General features: G+C 37.3%; 1 protein-coding gene across 3 annotated transcripts in view; it reads left to right on the top strand.

The window, feature by feature from the left end:
* LOC123513229 (thyroid receptor-interacting protein 11-like) overlaps positions 1-20,713 on the top strand; it is a 125,374-nt gene that overhangs the window by 2,946 nt on the left and 101,715 nt on the right. For all 3 annotated transcript variants that reach the window (XM_045270297.1, XM_045270296.1, XM_045270299.1), the window contains exon 2: positions 15,267-15,340. In XM_045270297.1, coding sequence (XP_045126232.1) covers positions 15,267-15,340 — 74 coding nt within the window. The remainder of the gene's footprint in view (positions 1-15,266; positions 15,341-20,713) is intronic.

Raw genomic sequence — 20,713 nt, 5'->3', positions numbered from 1 at the left:
CTAAAACAAATTCTTGGACATTAAGGGAATACGACAATATGATCAAGGATACTTTACAGAGTTTGGAAAGTGTATTAACTGGAAAAAGAAAGGTGATACTAGTAGGAGATTTTAATTGTAAAGAGGTGGATTGGGAAAATCTAGTAAGTGGTGTTGGAGAGGAAGCATGGGGAGAGAGATTTCTTAATCTAATGATGGAAAATATGATGGAACAGAGGGTGAAAGAAAATACTAGATATAGAGGAGATGATGAACCGGCTAGACTGGATTTGGTGTTAACAGAGAAGTGTACCTATGTGGGGATATACAATACAAATGTCCATTGGGGAAGAGTGATCATGTGGTTATGGAAATGCAGATGGCAATAACACAGCGAAGGAAAGATGAGACATACAGGAGTGGTAGATTGAATTATAGAAAGATGGACACAGAAAATTTGAAAAATTATTTCAGAACATTAGATTGGGAGAGATGTTACAAATCAGAGAAGTGCAAAAAAATATGAGATTTTTATGAAATATTATAAAGAAGGAGTTATGAAATTTGTACCAAAGTATAAACCGAGAGAGGAAGGAAGAAAGGATTGGTTTAATGCAACTTGTGTTAAGGCTAAGGAAAAGAGAGATGTGGCTTGGAAAAGATGGAAAAGAGCAGGAATATACTAAATAAGGAGAATTATAGAGTGGCGAGAAATGAGTATGTGAGGGTAAGGAGGGAGGAAGAAAGAAAATTTGAAAAAGATATTGTAGACAAGAGTAAGGAACATCCAAAATTGTTTTACAGGTTCATAAATGGTAAACTTAAAAGAGAGAGTCCATTGAAAGATTAAAAGGAGAGCAAGGGATAGTAGATGACCCTAAGAATATAGCGAATTGCTAAATAATAGGTTTCAACAAGTATTTACTAAAGAAACAATGTTTGTAAAGCCTCAGAATGTAGAAGGAAATGTGCACATGGATGACATTAAGATACCTAAAAGGAGTTATATAAAATGTTGGAGGAACTTAAAGATGATAAAGCGATGGGACCAGATGAAGTTTCAGGAAAATTATTGAAGGAATGTAGAGAAGAATTGATTGATCCATTATATGATATTATAAGGTGCTCATTAGAAACAGGGAAGTACCAGTAGAGTGGAAAAGAGCTGAAGTGGTGCCCATTTATAAGGGAGGCAGTAAGGAAGAGCCTCTTAACTATAGACCTGTGTCTTTAACAAGTGTGGTCGGTAAGATTTGTGAGAGGGTGATAAAGAAATATTGGATACGGTTCCTGGAGGATCATAAGTTATTATCGGATCATCAATTTGGCTTTAGGAAAGGGAGGTCATGTGTAACAAATCTACTGAGCTTTTATTCAAGAGTGGTTGACAAAATACAAGAGAGAGAGGATGGATGGACTGTGTATATTTGGATTTAAAAAAGCTTTTGACAAGGTACCTCACATGAGACTGCTATGGAAATTAGAGATTTATGGAGGACTGAAAGGAAAAGTGTTAAAGTGGATGGAAAACTACTTGAGATGGAGGGAGATGAGAACGGTAATAAGGGATGCAAAGTCGGACTGGTTGGTGGTGGAGAGTGGAGTCCCACAAGGTTCAGTGCTGGCACCAATACTTTTCCTTGTCTATATTAATGATATGCCAGAGGAGTAAACAGTTATATTAATTTGTTTGCGGATGATGCGAAGTTGTGTAGGTGTGAAGAGTGAAGAAGATTGTGAAATTTTACAGGCAGATCTGGATAAGATTTGGGAGTGGAGCAAGAGGTGGGAAATGGAATTTAATCTGAGCAAAAGTCATGTGATGGAGATGGGGAAGAGTGGAAGACGGCCAAGAGGGTCATATAAGATGGGTGAAGAAGTAGTGTTGAAAAGGTGGAAAAGGAAAAGGATTTGGGAGTGATAATACAAGACCATGGGCAGTTTGAGGCTCATATTGACAAGATGTTTGGAGAAACATATAATTTGATAGAAATATTGGATTAGCCTTTCATTATATGGATAAAGATATGATGAAGAAATTAATTAGTACGGTAATTAGACCAAGATTGGAATATGCTGGAGTGGTTTGGTCCCCTTATAAAAAGAAGCATATAAGGAAGTTGGAGAGATTGCAGAGAATGGCAACAAAAATGGTTCCGGAATTGGCAGAAATGACCTATGAGGAGAGATTAAAAGAAATGAATTTGCTTACCTTGGAACAAAGAAGAGAAAGAGGAGATTTAATACAGGTTTATAAACTGTTGAACGGTTTGGATGAAGTGGATAATGAGCAAATGATGTTGAGAGAGGAAAATTTAAATAGAACTACGAGATCGCATAGTAAAAAGATAGCCAAGGGAATATGCTTGAAGGATGTGAAGAAATATAGTTTCCCACAAAGATGTGTGGAGGTGTGGAATGGTTTGAGTGAGGAGGTGGTGTCAGCGAGGAGTGTGCATAGTTTTAAAGGAAAGTTGGATGTGTGTAGATATGGAGACGGGGCCACACAAGTATGATACCCAGGCCCTGTAAAATTACAACTAGGTGAATACACACACACACACACACACACACACACACACACAGTGGTGAAGAATAGATGGACAGACTTCTTGGAGAAAAATGACATACTTTGTGAGTGTCAATTTGGTTTTAGAAAAGGGCGTTCATGCACGACAAACCTGATATGTTACTATTCGAGGGTGATAGATGTAATACAGGAAAGAGATGGTTGGGCTGATGGAATATATCTGGATTTAAAAAAGGCCTTTGATAAGGTACCACACCGGAGACTGATCTGGAAACTTGAAATGGTAGGAGGAGTGCATGGCAGTTTACTAAAATGGATGGAAGACTTTTTGGTAGGAAGAGAAATGAGAACAATAATTAAGGACAGACCATCAGAATGGGGCTTGGTGGAGAGTGGAGTTCCACAGGGATCAGTGTTGGCACCAGTAATGTTCGCGGTCTACATAAATGACATGGTGGATGGGGTGTCCAGTTACACCAATGACCTATCGCCAGAGAGACATATAAACAAAATAATTGGAGAAGTATTGAACTTATTGAGGAACATAAGAGTGGCGTTCGTATATTTAGATGAAGAAATGATGAAGAAAATAATTACTGCAATGATAAGACCAAGGCTTGAATATGCAACAATACAGTGGGCTCCGAACTTAAAGAAACACATAAGGAAACTAGAGAAAGTACAGAGGGCTGCAACAAAAATGGTGCCTGACTTAAGAGATTTGACTTATGAAGACAGACTGAAAAGAATGCAACTTCCGACCCTGGAAAACAGAAGAGAAAGGGAGACCTGATAGCAATATACAGAGTGATGATTGGCATGGAAAAATGGATAGGAAGATCTGTGTATGTGGAATGAAAGAATGTCGAGAGGGCATGGGAAAAACTAAAATGGCCACTTATAGGAGAGATGTGAAAAATATAGCTTCCTCATAGAAGGGTGGAAGCATGGAATAGTTTAGACGTGAAGTGGTCAACGCAAGGAATATTCATGATTTTAAGAAAAGCTGGACATTAATAGATATGGAGACGGGACAACACGAGCATAGCTCTTTTCCCGTATGTTACAATTAGGTAAATACAATTAGGTAAATACACACACACACACACACACACACACACACACACACACACACACACACAGTAGCTCAGTGGTTAGATCGCTGGCTTCACAAGCCAGAGGACCGGAGTTCGATTCCCCGGCCGGGTGGAGATATTTGGGTGTGTCTCCTTTCACGTGTAGCCCCTGTTCACCTAGCAGTGAGTAGGTACGGGATGTAAATCGAGGAGTTGTGACCTTGTTGTCCCGGCGTGTGGTGTGTGCCTGGTCTCAGGCCTATCCGAAGATCGGAAATAATGAGCTCTGAGCTCATTCCGTAGGGTAACGTCTGGCTGTCTCGTCAGAGGACTGCAGCAGATCAAACAGTGAAACACACACACACACACACAACGTCCTGGTAAGCGGCGAGGCAAATGGGCAAGCCTCTTAATGTGTGGCCCCTGTTCACCTAGCAGTAAATAGGTACGGGATGTAACTCGAGGGGTTGTGGCCTCGCTTTCCCGGTGTGTTTTGTATGTTGATGTGGTCTCAGTCCTACCCGAAGATCGGTCTATGAGCTCTGAGCTCGCTCTGTAATGGGGAAGACTGGCTGGGTGACCAGCAGGCAACCGAGGTGAATTACAAAGGAATATCTATGTATATGTATATATATATATATATATATATATATATATATATATATATATATATATATATATATATATATATATATATATATATATATATATATATATATATATATATATATATATATATATATATATATATATATATATATATATATATATATACAGGTAACCCAACAACGAAGGGTTACGTTCCTAAAAACACTTTGTTAAGCGAAACTTCGTTAAGCGAACCGATTATAACAAGTTTAACCCCTGATTTGAACTTTCATTGAGAGTAAGCAAAGCGAGTGCATCATAGTACAGTAAAAGGTTTAATGAAAGTAAAAATTATGAAGTTAAACATTTAGGTAGCTTAATTTAAGTCATTATAATGTACATTAATGTATGTATGTACGTAACTTTATAATGTTGATGATCTTAACTTTATGAAGGAAGGGAGAGTGAAACGGGAAATACACTAACCAGCAACCGGTGGAATGTAAACAAAGTGCGCATCATGGTACCACATACAAAACTTATGTACCACATTTCCACAAGGCTTTCCATTTTATCCATTGTAGAGTCACAAGTTCAGGTGGATCTTTTAGCTTTCAAGGAAGATGCGGTCTCACCAGCCTTCTTAATAGAGTCTGCTGACTTGCTGATGGAGTCAAGATGGTGGCAAGCAATGTTATTAGTTTTCTGGCCTCTCTTGTCTGTGAATAATACCAGCTTCACTTGAGAGTAAGACACTTCCTGGTCTTTTAAGGAACGTTAGGCCACATTGCAGGGCGTTTTGGAGGTAAGTTGAACTAGGGAAGATGAGCTGCTGATGACACCGTTATGTTTTGACTGGGGAGTGAGTGGTGCGCATGATCTTGATCTTGATCTTGATGCTACAGGTGACGCAGAATTTCTTCTGAGTCAGGCCTTTGTATCGGTAGCGCCTGTGTTGTCCACGAGAGGCTTGATCTTGATCTTTATTCTACAGGTGTCTCAGGATTTCTCCTGAGGCAGGCCTTAGTACCAGCAGCTCCTGGTGTATTCAAAAGCCTGTCAGCTTGCATGATACGGTGGGGCTTTCAAATTTGGAAAAAATTACCTGGATAAAACTTCAGCGAGTTTGGTGTTGTTAAACAAGCAGATGGTAGTAAACAAACCTTCATTGTAGCGAAATTGTTGTGTGAACCTTCGTTAAACAGGGTTGCCTGTATATATATATATATATATATATATATATATATATATATATATATATATATATATATATATATATATATATATATATATATATATATATATATATATATATATATATATATATACAGGCAACCCCATTTAATGAAGGTTCACACAACAAAATTTCGCTACAACGAAGGTTTCATTTTAGTACCATCTGCTCGTTTATCGAACACCAAACTCACTAACGAAGTTTTATCCAGGTAATTTTTTCCAAGTTTGAAAGCCCCGCCGTATCACGCAAGCCGACAGGCTATTCAATACACCAGGAGCCACAAATACTAAGGCCTGCCTCAGGAGAAATTCTGGGACACCTGTAGAATCAAGATCAAGATCAAGATCAAGCTTCTCGTGGACAACACACGCACCACTCACTCCCATAACAGCGTCAGCAGCAGCTTGTCTTAACTTGCTCAACCTACCACCAAAACGCCCTGCAATGTGGCCTACCGTTCCTAAGAAGACCAGAAAGTCTCTTACTCTCGAAGTGAGGCTGGATATTATTCACAGACACGAGAGAGGCGAGAAAACTGTAGCATTGCTCGCTACCATCTTGACTCCATATACTGTCTCTTCTATTTTCAAGTCAGGAGACTCTATTAAGAAGGCTGGTGAGACTGTATCTTCCTTGCAAGCTAAAAGAATCACCTGAACTCATGACTCTACAATGCATAAAATGGAAAGCCTTGTGGAAATGTGGTACATAAGCTTTGTATGCGGTACAATGATGCGCCTTTTGTTTACATTCCACAGGTTGCTGGCTAGCGTCTTTCCCGTTTCACTCTCCCTCCCTTCATAGATTTAAGATCATCAACATTATAAAGTAATGAACATACATACATTAGTGTACATTATAATGACTTAAGTTAAATTTAACTGCCTAAATGTTAAACTTCATAATTTTTACTTTCATTAAACCTTTCACTGTACTATGGTGCACTTTCGCTTTACTTACTCTCAGTGTAAGTTCAAGTCAGGGGTTAAACTTGTTATAATTGGTTCGCTTAATGAAATTTTGCTTAACGAAATGTTTTTTAGGAACGTAACCCCTTCGTTAAGCGGGGGTTGCCTGTATATATATATACAGTAAAGTCCTGGGTTATGTCGGTCTCGAGTTACGTCAAACTCGTAGTTACGTCAAACTTGTAGTTACGTTAAAAAAATTGAAAATTCATAAATCGTAAAGCGCGGGATTTATTGTTATTGTTGGTGGTTACCTGCCACACCTCCCGCCTCACGCTTGAATACAATAACACCCTGCCTCGGTTCCACCACACCGTCGCCCCTGGCAAGAGTGTTATCCTACTTCTGCGTTTACTGACTCAAGTTCTTAGTACAGTAAAGTCCCGGGTTACGTCGGTCTCGAGTTACGTCAAACTCGTAGTTACGTGCGATCGACCCGCCACCTACCGGACAATAATTTGCCGGGAACGGACAATTGCGCGCATTTTAATATTCATCCGTAGATTAAACTGGACTCCAGAATTTGTCCATAGTTTCTGAAATCCGTTGATGGGAGGTTTGTTGTTTCAAGGGTCGAGTGTATATATATATATATATATATATATATATATATATATATATATATATATATATATATATATATATATATATTTTGTGAGGGCCACCGCATTATTTCCCCTTTAATTTATATATATATATATATATATATATATATATATATATATATATATATATATATATATATATATATATATATATATATATATATATATATATATATATATATATATATATATATATATATATATATATATATATATATATATATATATATATATATATATATATATATATATATATATATATATATATATATATATATATATATATATATATATATATATATATATATATATATATATATATATATATATATATATATATATATATATATATATATATATATATATATATATATATATATATATATATATATATATATATATATATATATATATATATAGCATCAAGGTCGCTCTACTGGTGATCTTCTGGCTTTCCTTACTGAGTCTTGGTCATCCTCTTTTAGAGATTTCAGTGAAACCTTTGCTGTTGCGTTAGACATATCAAAAGCTTTTGATAGAGTCTGGCATAAAGCTTTGATTTCAAAACTGCCCTCTTACGGCTTCTATCCTTCTCTGCAATTTTAACTCATGTTTCCTTTCCGATCGCTCTATTGCTGCTGTGGTAGACGGCTACTGTTCTTCTCCTAAACCTATTAATAGTGGTGTTCCTCAGGGTTCTGTCCTGTCACCCACTCTCTTTCTATTATTCATTAATGACCTTCTTAACCAAACTTCTTGCCCTATCCACTCCTACGCTGATGATACCACCCTACATCTTTCCACGTTCTTTCAGAGATGTCTAACCCTTCAGGAAATTAACAGATCACGCGGGGACGCCACGGAATGCCTGACTTCCGATCTTTCTAAAATTTACGATTGGGGCAGAGAAAATCTAGTAGTTTTCAATGCCTCAAAAACTCAATTCCTCCATCTATCAACTCGACACAACCTTCCAGACAACTATCCCCTCTTCTTCAATGACACTCAACTGTCTCCCTCTTCCACAATGAATATCCTCGGTCTGTCCTTTGCTCATAATCTTAACTGGAAACTTCACATCTCATCTTTTGCTAAAACAGCTTCTATGAAATTAGGTGTTCTGAGGCGTCTCCGCCAGTTTTTCTCGCCTCCAACTGCTTACTCTGTATAAGGGCCTTATCCGTCCCTGTATGGAGTACTCTTCGCATGTTTGGGGGGGTTCCAGTCACACAGCTTTGCTTGATAGGGTGGAATCGAAAGCTCTTCGTCTCATCAACTTCCCTCCTCTGACTAACTGTCTTCAGTCTCTTTCTCACCGCCGAAATGTTGCATCCCTTTCTATATTTTATCGCTATTTTCATGGTAACTGTTCTACTGATCTTACTAACTGCATGCCTCCCCTCCTCCTGTGGCCACGCTGCACAAGGCTTTCTTCTTCCTCTCATCCCTATTCTGTCCAACTGTCTGATGCAAGAGTTAACCAGTATGCTCAGTCATTCATCCCTTTCACTGGTAAACTCTGGAACTCCCTCCCTGCATCTGTATTTCCAAATTCCTTCAACTTGTCTTCTTTTAAGAGGGAGGTATCGAGGCATTTGCTCCCTTAATTCTGGCTGACGGTTTTGGCATTTTTTGTACTCTTTGGAGAGCCAGCGCTCAAGTGGGCTTTTTTCTAACTTTCTTTTTTTTTGCCCTTGGCTGGCCCTCTTCCCTACGTAAAAAAAGAAAAAAATAAATAAATAAAGTCCCGGGTTACGTCGGTCTCGAGTTAAGTCAAACTCGTAGTTACGTCAGTCCACTATAAGGCAATTTAAGATTAAAAAAATAAAAAATTTATAAATCGTAAAGTGCGGGATTTATTGTTATTGTTGGTGGCTACCCACCACACCGCCCGCCTCACGCTTGAATACAATAACATCCTGCCTCAGTTCCACCACACCGTCGCCCCTGGCAAGAGTGTTATCCTACTTCTGCGTTTACTGACTCAAGTTCTTAGTATCTTGCTCAATGGCACCAAAGAGAAAACTTATTAGTGACAGCAGTGATGCTAAGAAAAGGAAAACCATTACACTACAAGAAAAAGAGGACATAATTAAAAGACATGAGAAAGGAGGCAGCAGCTGTGTGTGAGGGAGTGAAGAAAAAATGGGAAGCCCGTTACCATGACAACGGGGAGGTTGACGACCTTGAGGGCTCGCACACCCATCACAACAATAACAACTCCGGAGCCTTCGCCTGGGCCACATGACACTCGCAGCTCACTTGCACCGTTTGCGCCTGTCTGCTGATCCCTATTTCCCTTTCCTATTGCATTTCCTGCCCCGATGCCCACGGTTCTACTCCCACTGCACTGCACTACGCTCCCAGCTGTCTGCCCTGTGGGCGTCACAACATTCGACCTGCCCACCCTCCTGGCGGCCTCAGGCATCCACCCCTTTCGGCAACCTGCAGTCCTTCGCGTTCGTGGCCCTAATCAACAACAAAAACAAGCTTGTGTTTCATATTCCTACATAGTTGAAAATAATATAACAATATAACCTTTAACTTACCTGAATGACCATAAACAATGATCGGTTGAAAACTCGATAATATGCTTTGAAATGTACGGAAACTCGAGTTACGTACAAAATCGACTTACGTCATGTTTCAGGAACATAACTCTGACGTAAACCGAGACCTTACTGTATATGTATATATATATATATATATATATATATATATATATATATATATATATATATATATATATATATATATATATATATATATATATATATATATATATATATATATATATATATATATATATACATATATACACCCAGGGTGGACAGCTAGGAGCGTAGTGCAGTGAGGTGGGAGTAGAAGCGTGGGCAGCGGGGCAGGAAATGCAATAGGAAAGGGTAATAGGGATCAGCAGACAGACGCAAACGGTGCAAGTGAGCTGCGAGTGTCATGTGGCCCAGGCGAGGCTCCGGAGTTGTTATTGTTGTGATGGGTGTGTGAGCCCTCAAGGTCGGCAACCTCCCCGTTGTCATGGTAACGTGCTTCCCATTTTCTTCTTCCCTCCCTCACACACAGCTGCTGCCTCCCTTCTCATGTCTTTTAATTATGTCCTCTTTTTTCTTGTAGCGTAATGGTTTTCCTTTTCTTAGCATCACTGCTGTTACTAAGAAGTTTTCTCTTTGGTGCCATTGAGCAAGATACTAAGAACTTGAGTCAGTAAATGCAGAAGTAGGATAACACTCTTGCCAGGGGCGACGGTGTGGTGGAACTGAGGCAGGATGTTATTGTATTCAAGCGTGAGGTGGGCGGTGTGTCGGGCAACCACCAACAATAACAATAAATCCTGCACTTTACGATTTATAAATTTTCAATTTTTTTAATCTTAAATTGCCTTATAGTGGGCTGACGTAACTACGAGTTTGACGAATCGAGACCCATAAACCCTATATATTTACTGTATATATATATATATATATATATATATATATATATATATATATATATATATATATATATATATATATATATATATATATATATATATATATATATATATATATATATATATATATATATATATATATATATATATATATATATATATATATATATATATATATATATATATATATATATATATATATATATATATATATATATATATATATATACACTATATATATATATATATATATATATATATATATATATATATATATATATATATATATATATATATATATATATATATATTTATTCCTTTTGTGTGTGTATATTTACCTAGTTGCATTTTTACCTAGTTGTATTGTATTGGGTTCGAGCGGGGCTCATAGTGTCCTGTCTCCATATCTCCATTTATCTAGTTTTTTCTTTGAATTTATGCACACTATGTGCTGCGACAATTTCCTTATCCAATGCATTCCATTTTTCCACCGTTCTGTGTGGAAAACTGTATTTTCCAACATTCTTCACACACTGCCTCATCCTGATCTTCTTTTCATGTCCTCTTGTTCCTTCCATCTTCTTCTGCCAAAAGCACCAGGTCTTCTTTGTCTATCTTTTCAATATCATTTACTATCTTATACTTTGTTATTAGGTCCCCACTTTCTCGTCTATCCTGTAAGGTTGGCAGTCCCATTTCCTTCAGTCGTTCTTCATATGTGAGGTCCTTTAATTCCGGAACCATCTTTGTAGCAATCTTCAGTATCCTTTCCAATTTTCTTATATCCTTTATAGAGCTCGGAGACCATACCACTGCTGCATATTCCAGCCTTGGGCGTATCATGCTTGTGATGATTTTTTTCATCATATCTTTATCCATGTAATGAAATGCCACTCTTATTTTAGTCAAGACCTTATATGATAGTCCAAATATCTTGTTTATGTGTTTATCTGGGCTCAGATTTTCTTGTATGATCACTCCAAGATCTTTTTCCTCTTTTGTCTTCGCTATTTGCTCTTGTCCCATTAAATAGTTCCATACTGGTCTTCTCTTACTCTTTCCTAGTTCCATTATGTGGTATTTCTTGACATTAAACTCCAGTTTCAACTTCTTGCTCCATTCATAGATCTTGTTTAAATCTTCCTGTAAAAGTAGACAGTCCTTTCTGGTTTTGATAACTTAGCAACTTTGCATCATCAGCAATAAATTCATATAGCTGTTTACTCCAGTGTGAATGTCGTTTACATAAACTTGAGACATAATGGGGACTAACACTGACCCTTGTGGCACTCCGCTAGTTACTTTACTCCAAGATGAGTATGTATCTCTGATCACAGTTCTCATTTCCCTATCCTTCAAATAATCTCATGTCCATTTGAGCAAGGTTCCACGCAGTCCTCCTATGATCTCTAGTTTCCAAAGAATTCTTCCGTGAGGGACTTTATCAAATGGCTTTTTAATGTCCAGGTATACTGTGTCTACCCATCCATCTCTGTTTTCAAGTCCTGCAATAACTCTGGAGTAGAAGTTTATTAAATTTGATACACATGACCGCCCTGTCCTGAATCCAAATTGTCTGTTCGATATGACTTGCTCCTCTTCTAGAAATTTAACTGTATATTAAGATACATATTAATAAAAAGGAGTTAACAGTCATTGGAACATATGTGCCACCAAAAACAAATTCATGGACCAATCAAGAATATAAAGGCATGATAAATGACACAATAAGGAGTCTTATGAGAATCATTAAAGAAAGGAGAAAAGTGATACTAGTAGGAGATTCAAGTATAAGGAGGTGGACTGGGAAAATTATGAAAATGCTATGGGAGAAGAAGCCTGGGGAGATAGATTCCTGAATCTAATGATAGATAATATGATGGTCCAAAGAGTAAAGGAAAACACAAGATTCAGAGGAAACGATGAGCCAGCGAGATTGGACCTAGTTTTTACAAGGAGTATACAAATGAATGATGATATAAGATATAAGTGCCCATTGGGAAAGAGTGACCATGTAATATTAGAAATGGATATAGAAGAGGGAAAGGAAGATAGAGACGATTCATACAAAGGAGACCGATTAAATTACAGAAAAGCTGATATTGAGAACCTCGAGCTATTTTAAAAATGTAAACTGGGAGGAGATGGAAAACTCAGAGGTGGTGCAAGAGAAGTATATCTTATTTTTGGAAATATACAAAACAGGAGTCAGGGAATATGTCCCAAAATATAGACCTAAAGAAGAAAACTTCAAATCAGCAAGAAATGAATATGCTAAGGTGAGAAAGGAAGAAGAAAGAAACTATGAAAAGGACATTGTCAGAAAATGTAAGGAACAACTGAAATTGTTATAAAATGTAAGGAACAACTGAAATTGTTCTACAGATTCATAAATGGAAAAGTAAGCCAAAAAGAAACATTAAAAAGGTTAAAAGGAGAGAACGGGATGGTAGAAGACCCAAAAAGTATGTCAGAACTGTTAAATAGTAAATTTCAGGAGGTCTTTACTAAGGAATCCAAATTTGAAAGACCACAGGGTGATCGAGAGACTGTCCATATGAAAGAGATTAAAGTAACCAAGCTTGAAATAAAAAAGTTGATGACGGAATTAGATGAGGAGAAGGCAGTGGGACCGGATGAAGTCTCAGGCAGAATATTAAAAGAATGTAGAGAAGAACTAGCAAGTCATACAACATCATAAAATGCTCAATTGAAAATGGAACAGTACCAGTAGAATGGAAAAGAGCTGAGGTGGTTCCCATGATTATATAAGAGCGGAAGGAAGGAAGAACCTTTAAATTACAGACCGGTATCACTAACTAGTGTAATATGCAAGATGTGTGAAAGAGTAATAAAGAAACAATGGATTGAGTTTCTCGAAGATAAAAAATTATTATCAAATAGCCAATTTGGTTTTAGAAAAGGTTAGTCGTGTGTAACAAATTTATTGAGTTTCTACTCTAGAATAGTTGATAAAGTACAAAAGAGAGAGGGATGGATTGACTGTATTTATTTAGATTTAAAAAAGGCATTTGATAAAGTGCCACATAAAAGATTACTATGGAAGTTAGAGAAGAAGGGTGGCTTAAAAGGAAGCACATTGAGATGGATGGAAAATTACTTGAGGGGGAGAGAAATAAGGACGGTAGTTAAAGATATGAAGTCCAAGTGGAGAGCAGTAAACAGCGGAGTGCCACAGGGGTCAGTATTGGCGCCAATACATTTTCTCATATATATAAACAACATGCCAGAGGGAGTGAACAGCTACATAAATCTGTTTGCAGATGATGCGAAACTGTGCAGAGTCATAAAACAAAAAGAGGATTGTGAAATACTGCAGGAAGACTTAAACAAGATCTGGTAATGGAGTGGACAAAAGCCATGTCATGGAAATGGGAAAAAGTGAAAGTCGACAAGTGGGAATCTATAAGATGGGAGATAGAGTAGAACTAGAAAAACTGAAAAAGGAAAAGGACTTGGGAGTGACGATGGAAGAAAACAATCAACTGGTAAGCCATATTGATAGAATTTTCAGAGAGACATATAATTTGCTAAAGAATATTGGATTAGCATTTCAGTATATGGACAAAGAAATGATGAAGAAATTGATAAGTACTAAAATAAGACCTAGATTGGAATATGCAGAAGTTGTGTGGACCCCCCATAAAAAGAAAGACATTAAGAATTTGGAGAGACTACAAAAAATGGCTGCAAGACTGGTTCCAGAATTTAAAGGGATGACATATGAGGAGAGACTAAAAGCTATGGATCTAGCAACCCTGGAACAGAGAAGAGAGAGAGGGGATCTGATACAAGTTTATAAATTGATTAATGGAATGGATCAAGTGGACAATGAGAAACTAATCCTGAGAGAAGAATATGACATTAGAAGCACAAGATCGCATAGTAAGAAACTGAGGAAGGGAAGATGTCTGAGAGATGTTAAAAAATCTAGTTTCCCGCAGAGATGTGTTGAGACTTGGAACAGTTTGAGTGAGGAAGTGGTGTCAGCAACGAGTGTGCATAGTTTTAAAGAAAAATTGGATAATTGTAGATATGGAGATGGGGCCACACGAGCATAAAGCCCAGGCCCTGTAAAACTACAACTAGGTAAATACACACACACACACACACACACACACACACACACACACACACACACACACACACACACACACACACACACACACACACACACACACTTTCATGTATTTACATCTGTGCATCTGTTTATCCTTCTATCCATTATCCATCTATCCAGACACATCCATTAGTGGAAGTGTCTGGATCCCTGCAGTAATAGGAATAGTAATAGTAATAACAATGAATGGTTTATTTGACTCTGTCATGACCCTGAAAAGATCCATATTAGTAATGTTAAGGTCTTATTCAGGTATTTATATTTGTAATTTCATGATATTTCATATTGTGTCATGTGGTTTTTGCTTATATGTAATAATTTTTGTATCCTGTCTTTAGTTTGTTTTCTTACAAGTTTATTTTCTTCTCATGTTCTTCTGTCTACTTGAAGAGGTTATTTGCAATAATCTTTTTTACATCTAAAAGTAATAATTAATGATCATGTTTTTATTTATTTATTTATTTATTTATTTATTTATTTATTTATTTTTTTTGTCACTTCTCAATGTTACAATAAATTTCCATTGATATGTTTCCAGAAAGGTTGCCATAATATTTTGATCACAAATTGTTTTCATGGGAGTTACACTAACCACAGTTTCAGTCCATAGATAATTCAGAGCCACAGTGAGTTGACTACATAGTGTCAGCTACTGCTGTAAAGGTGCCACACTAACCATTTCTTATTTTTGCAGATGGCGGTCAAGTGATTGTTTCCCGTGAACGCATTCAGGAGTTGGAATCTTTGTGTCAACTCCAGAAGCATGAGGTGAGCCATGTGTTGTCTTTCCAACTAATGAGAATATCTCAAGATAACAATAAATATGATAAGTTATGAAGGAATGACTGGAGAATCATCTAGACAATATTTATGTTTATAAGTTTTAAGCAATACCACTTAGTAGTAAAAGGTGTTTGTTGTAGCAAGTGCTTTGATCCACACACACACACACACACACACACATGAGCTCTGAGCTCATTCCGTAGGGTAATGTCTGGCTGTCTCGTCAGAGACTGCAGCAGATCAAACAGTGAATTACACACACACACACATGCACATGCACACACACACACACACACACACACACACACACACACACACACACACACACACACACACACACACACACACACACACACACACACACACACATACACAGCATTTCACTACATGGACAAAGAAATGATGAAGAAATTGATAAATACTATAATAAGACCCAGATTGGAATATGCAGGAGTAGTGTGGACCCCTCATAAAAAGAAACACATAAGGAAATTGGAGAGGCTACAAAAAATGGCTACAAGAATGGTCCCAGAACTTGAAGGGATGACATATGAGGAGAGACTAAAGGCTATGGATCTACCAACCTTGGAACAAAGAAAGGAGAGAGGAGACCTGATGCAAGTCTATAAATTGATCAACAGAATGGACCAAGTGGATAATGAGAAACTGATCCTGAGAGAAGAATATGACACCAAGCACAAGATCGCATAGTAAAAGCTGAGAAAGGAAGATGTCTGAGAGATATTAAAAAATATAGTTTCCCGCAGAGATGTATTGAGACATGGAACAGTTTAGATGAAGAAGTAGTGTCTGCAACGAGTGTGCACACTTTTAAAGTAAGATTGGATAAGTGTAGATATGGAGACGGGGCCACACGAGCATAAAGCCCAGGCCCTGTAAAACTACAACTAGGTAAATACAACTAGGTAAATACACACACACACACACACACACACACACACACACACACACACACACACACACACACACACACACACACACACACACACACACACACATACAAAGGAGACCGATTAAATTACAGAAAGGCTGATATTGAGAATCTCAAGAACTATTTTAAAAACGTAAACTGGTAGGAGATGGAAAACTCATTAACGGTTCAAGAGAAATATAACTTATTTTTGGAAATATACAAAACTGGGGTCAGGAATATGTTCAAATATAGACCTAAAGAAGAAGGAAAGAAAGATTGGTTTAATGCAAGATGTGCTAGGGCAAAGGAGAAACGAGATGGAGCATGGAAAAGGTGGAGAAGAAACAGAAATCCAGAAAATAAGGAAAACTTCAAAACAGCAAGAAATGAATATGCTAAGGTGAGAAAGGAAGAAGAAAAGAACTATGAAAAGGACATTGTCGAAAAATGTAAGGAACAACCAAAATTGTTCTACAGATTCATAAATGGAAAAATAAGACAAAAAGAAACAATAGAAAGGTTAAAAGGAGAGAATGGAATGGTGGAAGACCCAAAAAGTATGGCAGAACTGTTAAATAGTAAATTTCATGAGGTCTTTACTAAGGAATCTAAATTTGAAAGACCACAGGGTAATAGAGAGACTGTCTATATGAAAGAGATTAAAGTAACCAAGCTTGAAATAAAAAGTTGATGACGGAATTGGATGAGGAAAAGGCAATGGGACCGGATGAAGTCTCAGGCAGAATACTGAAAGAATGTAGGGAAGAACTAGCAAGTCCAATATACAACATCATAAAATGCTCAATAGAAAATGGAACAGTGCCAGTGGAGTGGAAAAGAGCTGAGGTGGTTCCCATATATAAGAGCGGAAGGAAGGAAGAACCTTTAAATTACAGGCCGGTATCACTAACTAGTGTAATATGCAAGATGTGTGAAAAAGTAATAAAGAAGCAATGGATCGAGTTTCTTGAAGACAACAAAATATTATCAAATAGCCAATTTGGTTTTAGAAAAGGTCGGTCATGTGTGACAAATTTATTGAGTTTCTACTCTAGAATAGTTGATAAAGTACAAGAGAGAGAGGGATGGATTGACTGTATTTATTTAGATTTAAAAAAGGCTTTTGATAAAGTGCCACATGAAAGATTACTATGGAAGTTAGAGGAGAAGGGTGGCTTAAAAGGAAGCACATTGAGATGGATGAAGAATTACTTAAGGGGGAGAGAAATAAGGACGATAGTTAAAGATATGAAGTCCAAGTGGAGAACAGTAGACAGCGGAGTGCCACAGGGGTCAGTATTGGCACCAATACTTTTTCTCGTATATATAAATGACATGCCAGAGGAGTGAACAGCTACATAAATCTGTTTATGGACGATGCGAAACTGTGCAGAGTCATTAAACAAAAGAGGATTGTGAAATATTACAGGAAGACTTAAACAAGATCTGGAAATGGAGCAAAAAATTGGAGATGGAATTCAATGTGGACAAAAGCCATGTCATGGAAATGGGAAAAGTGAAAGACGACCAGTGGGAATCTATAAGATGGGAGATGGAGTAGAACTAGAAAAAGTAAAAAGGAAAAGGACTTGGGAGTGACAATGGAAGAAAATAATCAACCGGTTAGCCATATTGATAGAATTTTCAGAGAGACGATAATTTGCTAAGGAATATTGGAGTAGCATTTCACTATATGGACAAGGAAATGATGAAGAAATTGATAAGTACTAAAATAAGACCTAGATTGGAATATGCAGGAGTTGTGTGGACTCCCATAAAAAGAAACACATAAGAAAATTAGAGAGACTACAAAAATGGCTACAAGAATGGTTCCAGAATTTAAAGGGATGGCATATGAGGAGAGACTAAAGGCAATGGATCTACCAACCTTGGAGCAGAGAAGAGAGAGGGATCTGATACAAGTTTATAAATTGATTAACGGAATGGATGAAGTGGATAATGAGAAACTGATCCTGAGAGAAGAATATGACTTTAGAAGCACAAGATCGCATAGTAAGAAACTAAGGAAGGGACGATGTCTGAGAGATGTTAAAAATTTAGTTTCCGCAAAGATGTGTTGAGACTTGGAACAGTTTGAGTGAGGAAGTGGTATCAGCAAAGAGTGTACATAGTTTTAAAGAAAAATTGGATAAGTGTAGATATGGAGACGGGACCACACGAGCATAAAGCCCAGGCCCTGTAAAACTGCAACTAGGTAAATACAACTAGGTAAATACACACACACACACACACACACACACACACACACACACACACACACACACACACACACACACACACACACACACACACACACACACACACACACACACACATACAATATTAGAAATAGATATAGAAGAGGGAAAGGAAGATAGAGACGATTCATACAAAGGAGACCGATTAAATTACAGAAAGGCTGATATTGAGAATCTCAAGAACTATTTTGAAAAACATAGACTGGGAGGAGATGGAAAACTCAGAGACAATGCAAGACAAATATAACTTATTTTTGGAAATATACAAAACAAGAGTCAGGGAATATGTCCCAAAATATAGACCTAAAGAAGAAGGAAAGAAAGATTGGTTTAATGCAAGGTGTGCTAGGGCAAAGGAGAAAAGAGATGGAGCATGGAAAAGGTAGAGGAGAAATAGGAATCCACCAAATAAGGAAAACTTCAAAGCAGCGAGAAATGAATATGTTAAGGTGAGGAAGGAAAAGGAAAAGAACTTCGAAAAAGATATTGTCGAAAAATGTAAGGAGCAACCAAAATTGTTCTATAGATTCATAAATGGAAAAAGTAGAAAAAAAGAAACAATAGAAAGGTTAAAAGGAGAGAACGGGATGGTGGAAGACCCAAAAAGTATGGCAGAACTATTAAATGAAAAATTCCAGGAGGTCTTTACTAAGGAATCCAAATTTGAGAGGCCACAGGGTAATAGAGAGACAATCTATATGAAAGAGATTAAAGTAACCAAGCTTGAAATAAAAGAATTAATGAAGGAACTGGATGAAGAGAAGGCAGTGGGACCGGATGAAGTCTCAGACAGAATACTGAAAGAATATAGGGAAGAACTAGCAAGTCCTATATACAACATCATAAAATGTTCAATAGAAAATGGAACAGTGCCAGTAGAATGGAAAAGAGCTGAGGTGGTTCCCATATATAAGAGCGGAAGGAAAGAAGAACCTTTAAATTACAGACCGGTATCACTAACTAGTGTAATATGCAAGATGTGTGAAAGAATAATAAAGAAACAATGGATCGAGTTCCTTGAAGACAACAAATTAATATCAAATAGCCAATTTGGTTTTAGAAAAGGACGGTCTTGTGTAACTAATTTATTGAGTTTCTATTCTAGAATAGTTGATAGAGTACAAGAGAGTGAGGGATGGGTTGACTGCATTTATTTGGATTTAAAAAAGGCGTTTGACAAAGTGCCACACGCAAGATTACTGTGGAAGTTAGAGGAGAAGGGTGGCTTAAAAGGAAGCACATTGAGATGGATAGAAAATAATTTGAGAGGGAGAGAAATAAGGACGGTAGTTAAAGATATGAAGTCCAAGTGGAGAGCAGTAGAAAGCGGAGTGCCACAGGGGTCAGTATTGGCACCAATACTTTCTCTCATTTATATTAACGACATGCCAGAAGGAGTGAACAGCTACATAAATTTGTTTGCGGATGATACGAAACTGTGCAGGGTTATAAAGCAAAAGGAGGATTGTGAAATACTGCAAGAAGTCCTAAATAAGATCTGGGAATGGAGTAAAAAGTGGGAAATGGAATTCAATGTGAACAAAAGCCATGTCATGGAAATGGGAAAGAGTGAAAGACGACCTGTGGGAATCTATAAGATGGGAGATGGAGTAGAAGTTGAGAAAGTCAAAAAGGAAAAGGACTTAGGAGTGACGATGGAAGAAAACAATCAACCAGTAAGCCATATTGATAGGATTTTTAGAGAAACATATAATTTGCTAAGGAATATTGGAGTAGCATTTCACTACATGGACAAAGAAATGATGAAGAAATTGATAAGTACTATAATAAGACCCAGATTGGAATATGCAGGAGTAGTGTGGACCCCTTATAAAAAGAAACACTTAAGGAAATTGGAGAGGCTACAAAAAATAGCTATTAGAATGGTTTCGGAATTTGAAGGGATGACATTTGAGGAGAGACTAAAGGCTAAGGATCTACCAACCCTGAAACAAAGAAGGGAGAGAGGAGACCTGATACAAGTTTATAAATTGATCAACGGAATGGACCAAGTGGATAATGAGAAACTGATCCTGAGAGAAGAATATGACATCCGAAGCACAAGATCGCATAGTAAAAAGCTGAGAAAAGGAAGATGTCTGAGAGATATTAAAAAATATAGTTTCCCGCAGAGATGTATTGAGACGTGGAACAGTTTAGATGAAG

The sequence above is a fragment of the Portunus trituberculatus genome, chromosome 35 (genome assembly GCF_017591435.1).
Source record: "Portunus trituberculatus isolate SZX2019 chromosome 35, ASM1759143v1, whole genome shotgun sequence".
Classification (NCBI taxonomy): Eukaryota; Metazoa; Arthropoda; class Malacostraca; order Decapoda; family Portunidae; genus Portunus; species Portunus trituberculatus.
The sequence above is the reverse complement of the archived record's forward strand: the minus strand, read 5'-3'. Positions and strand labels throughout refer to the sequence as shown.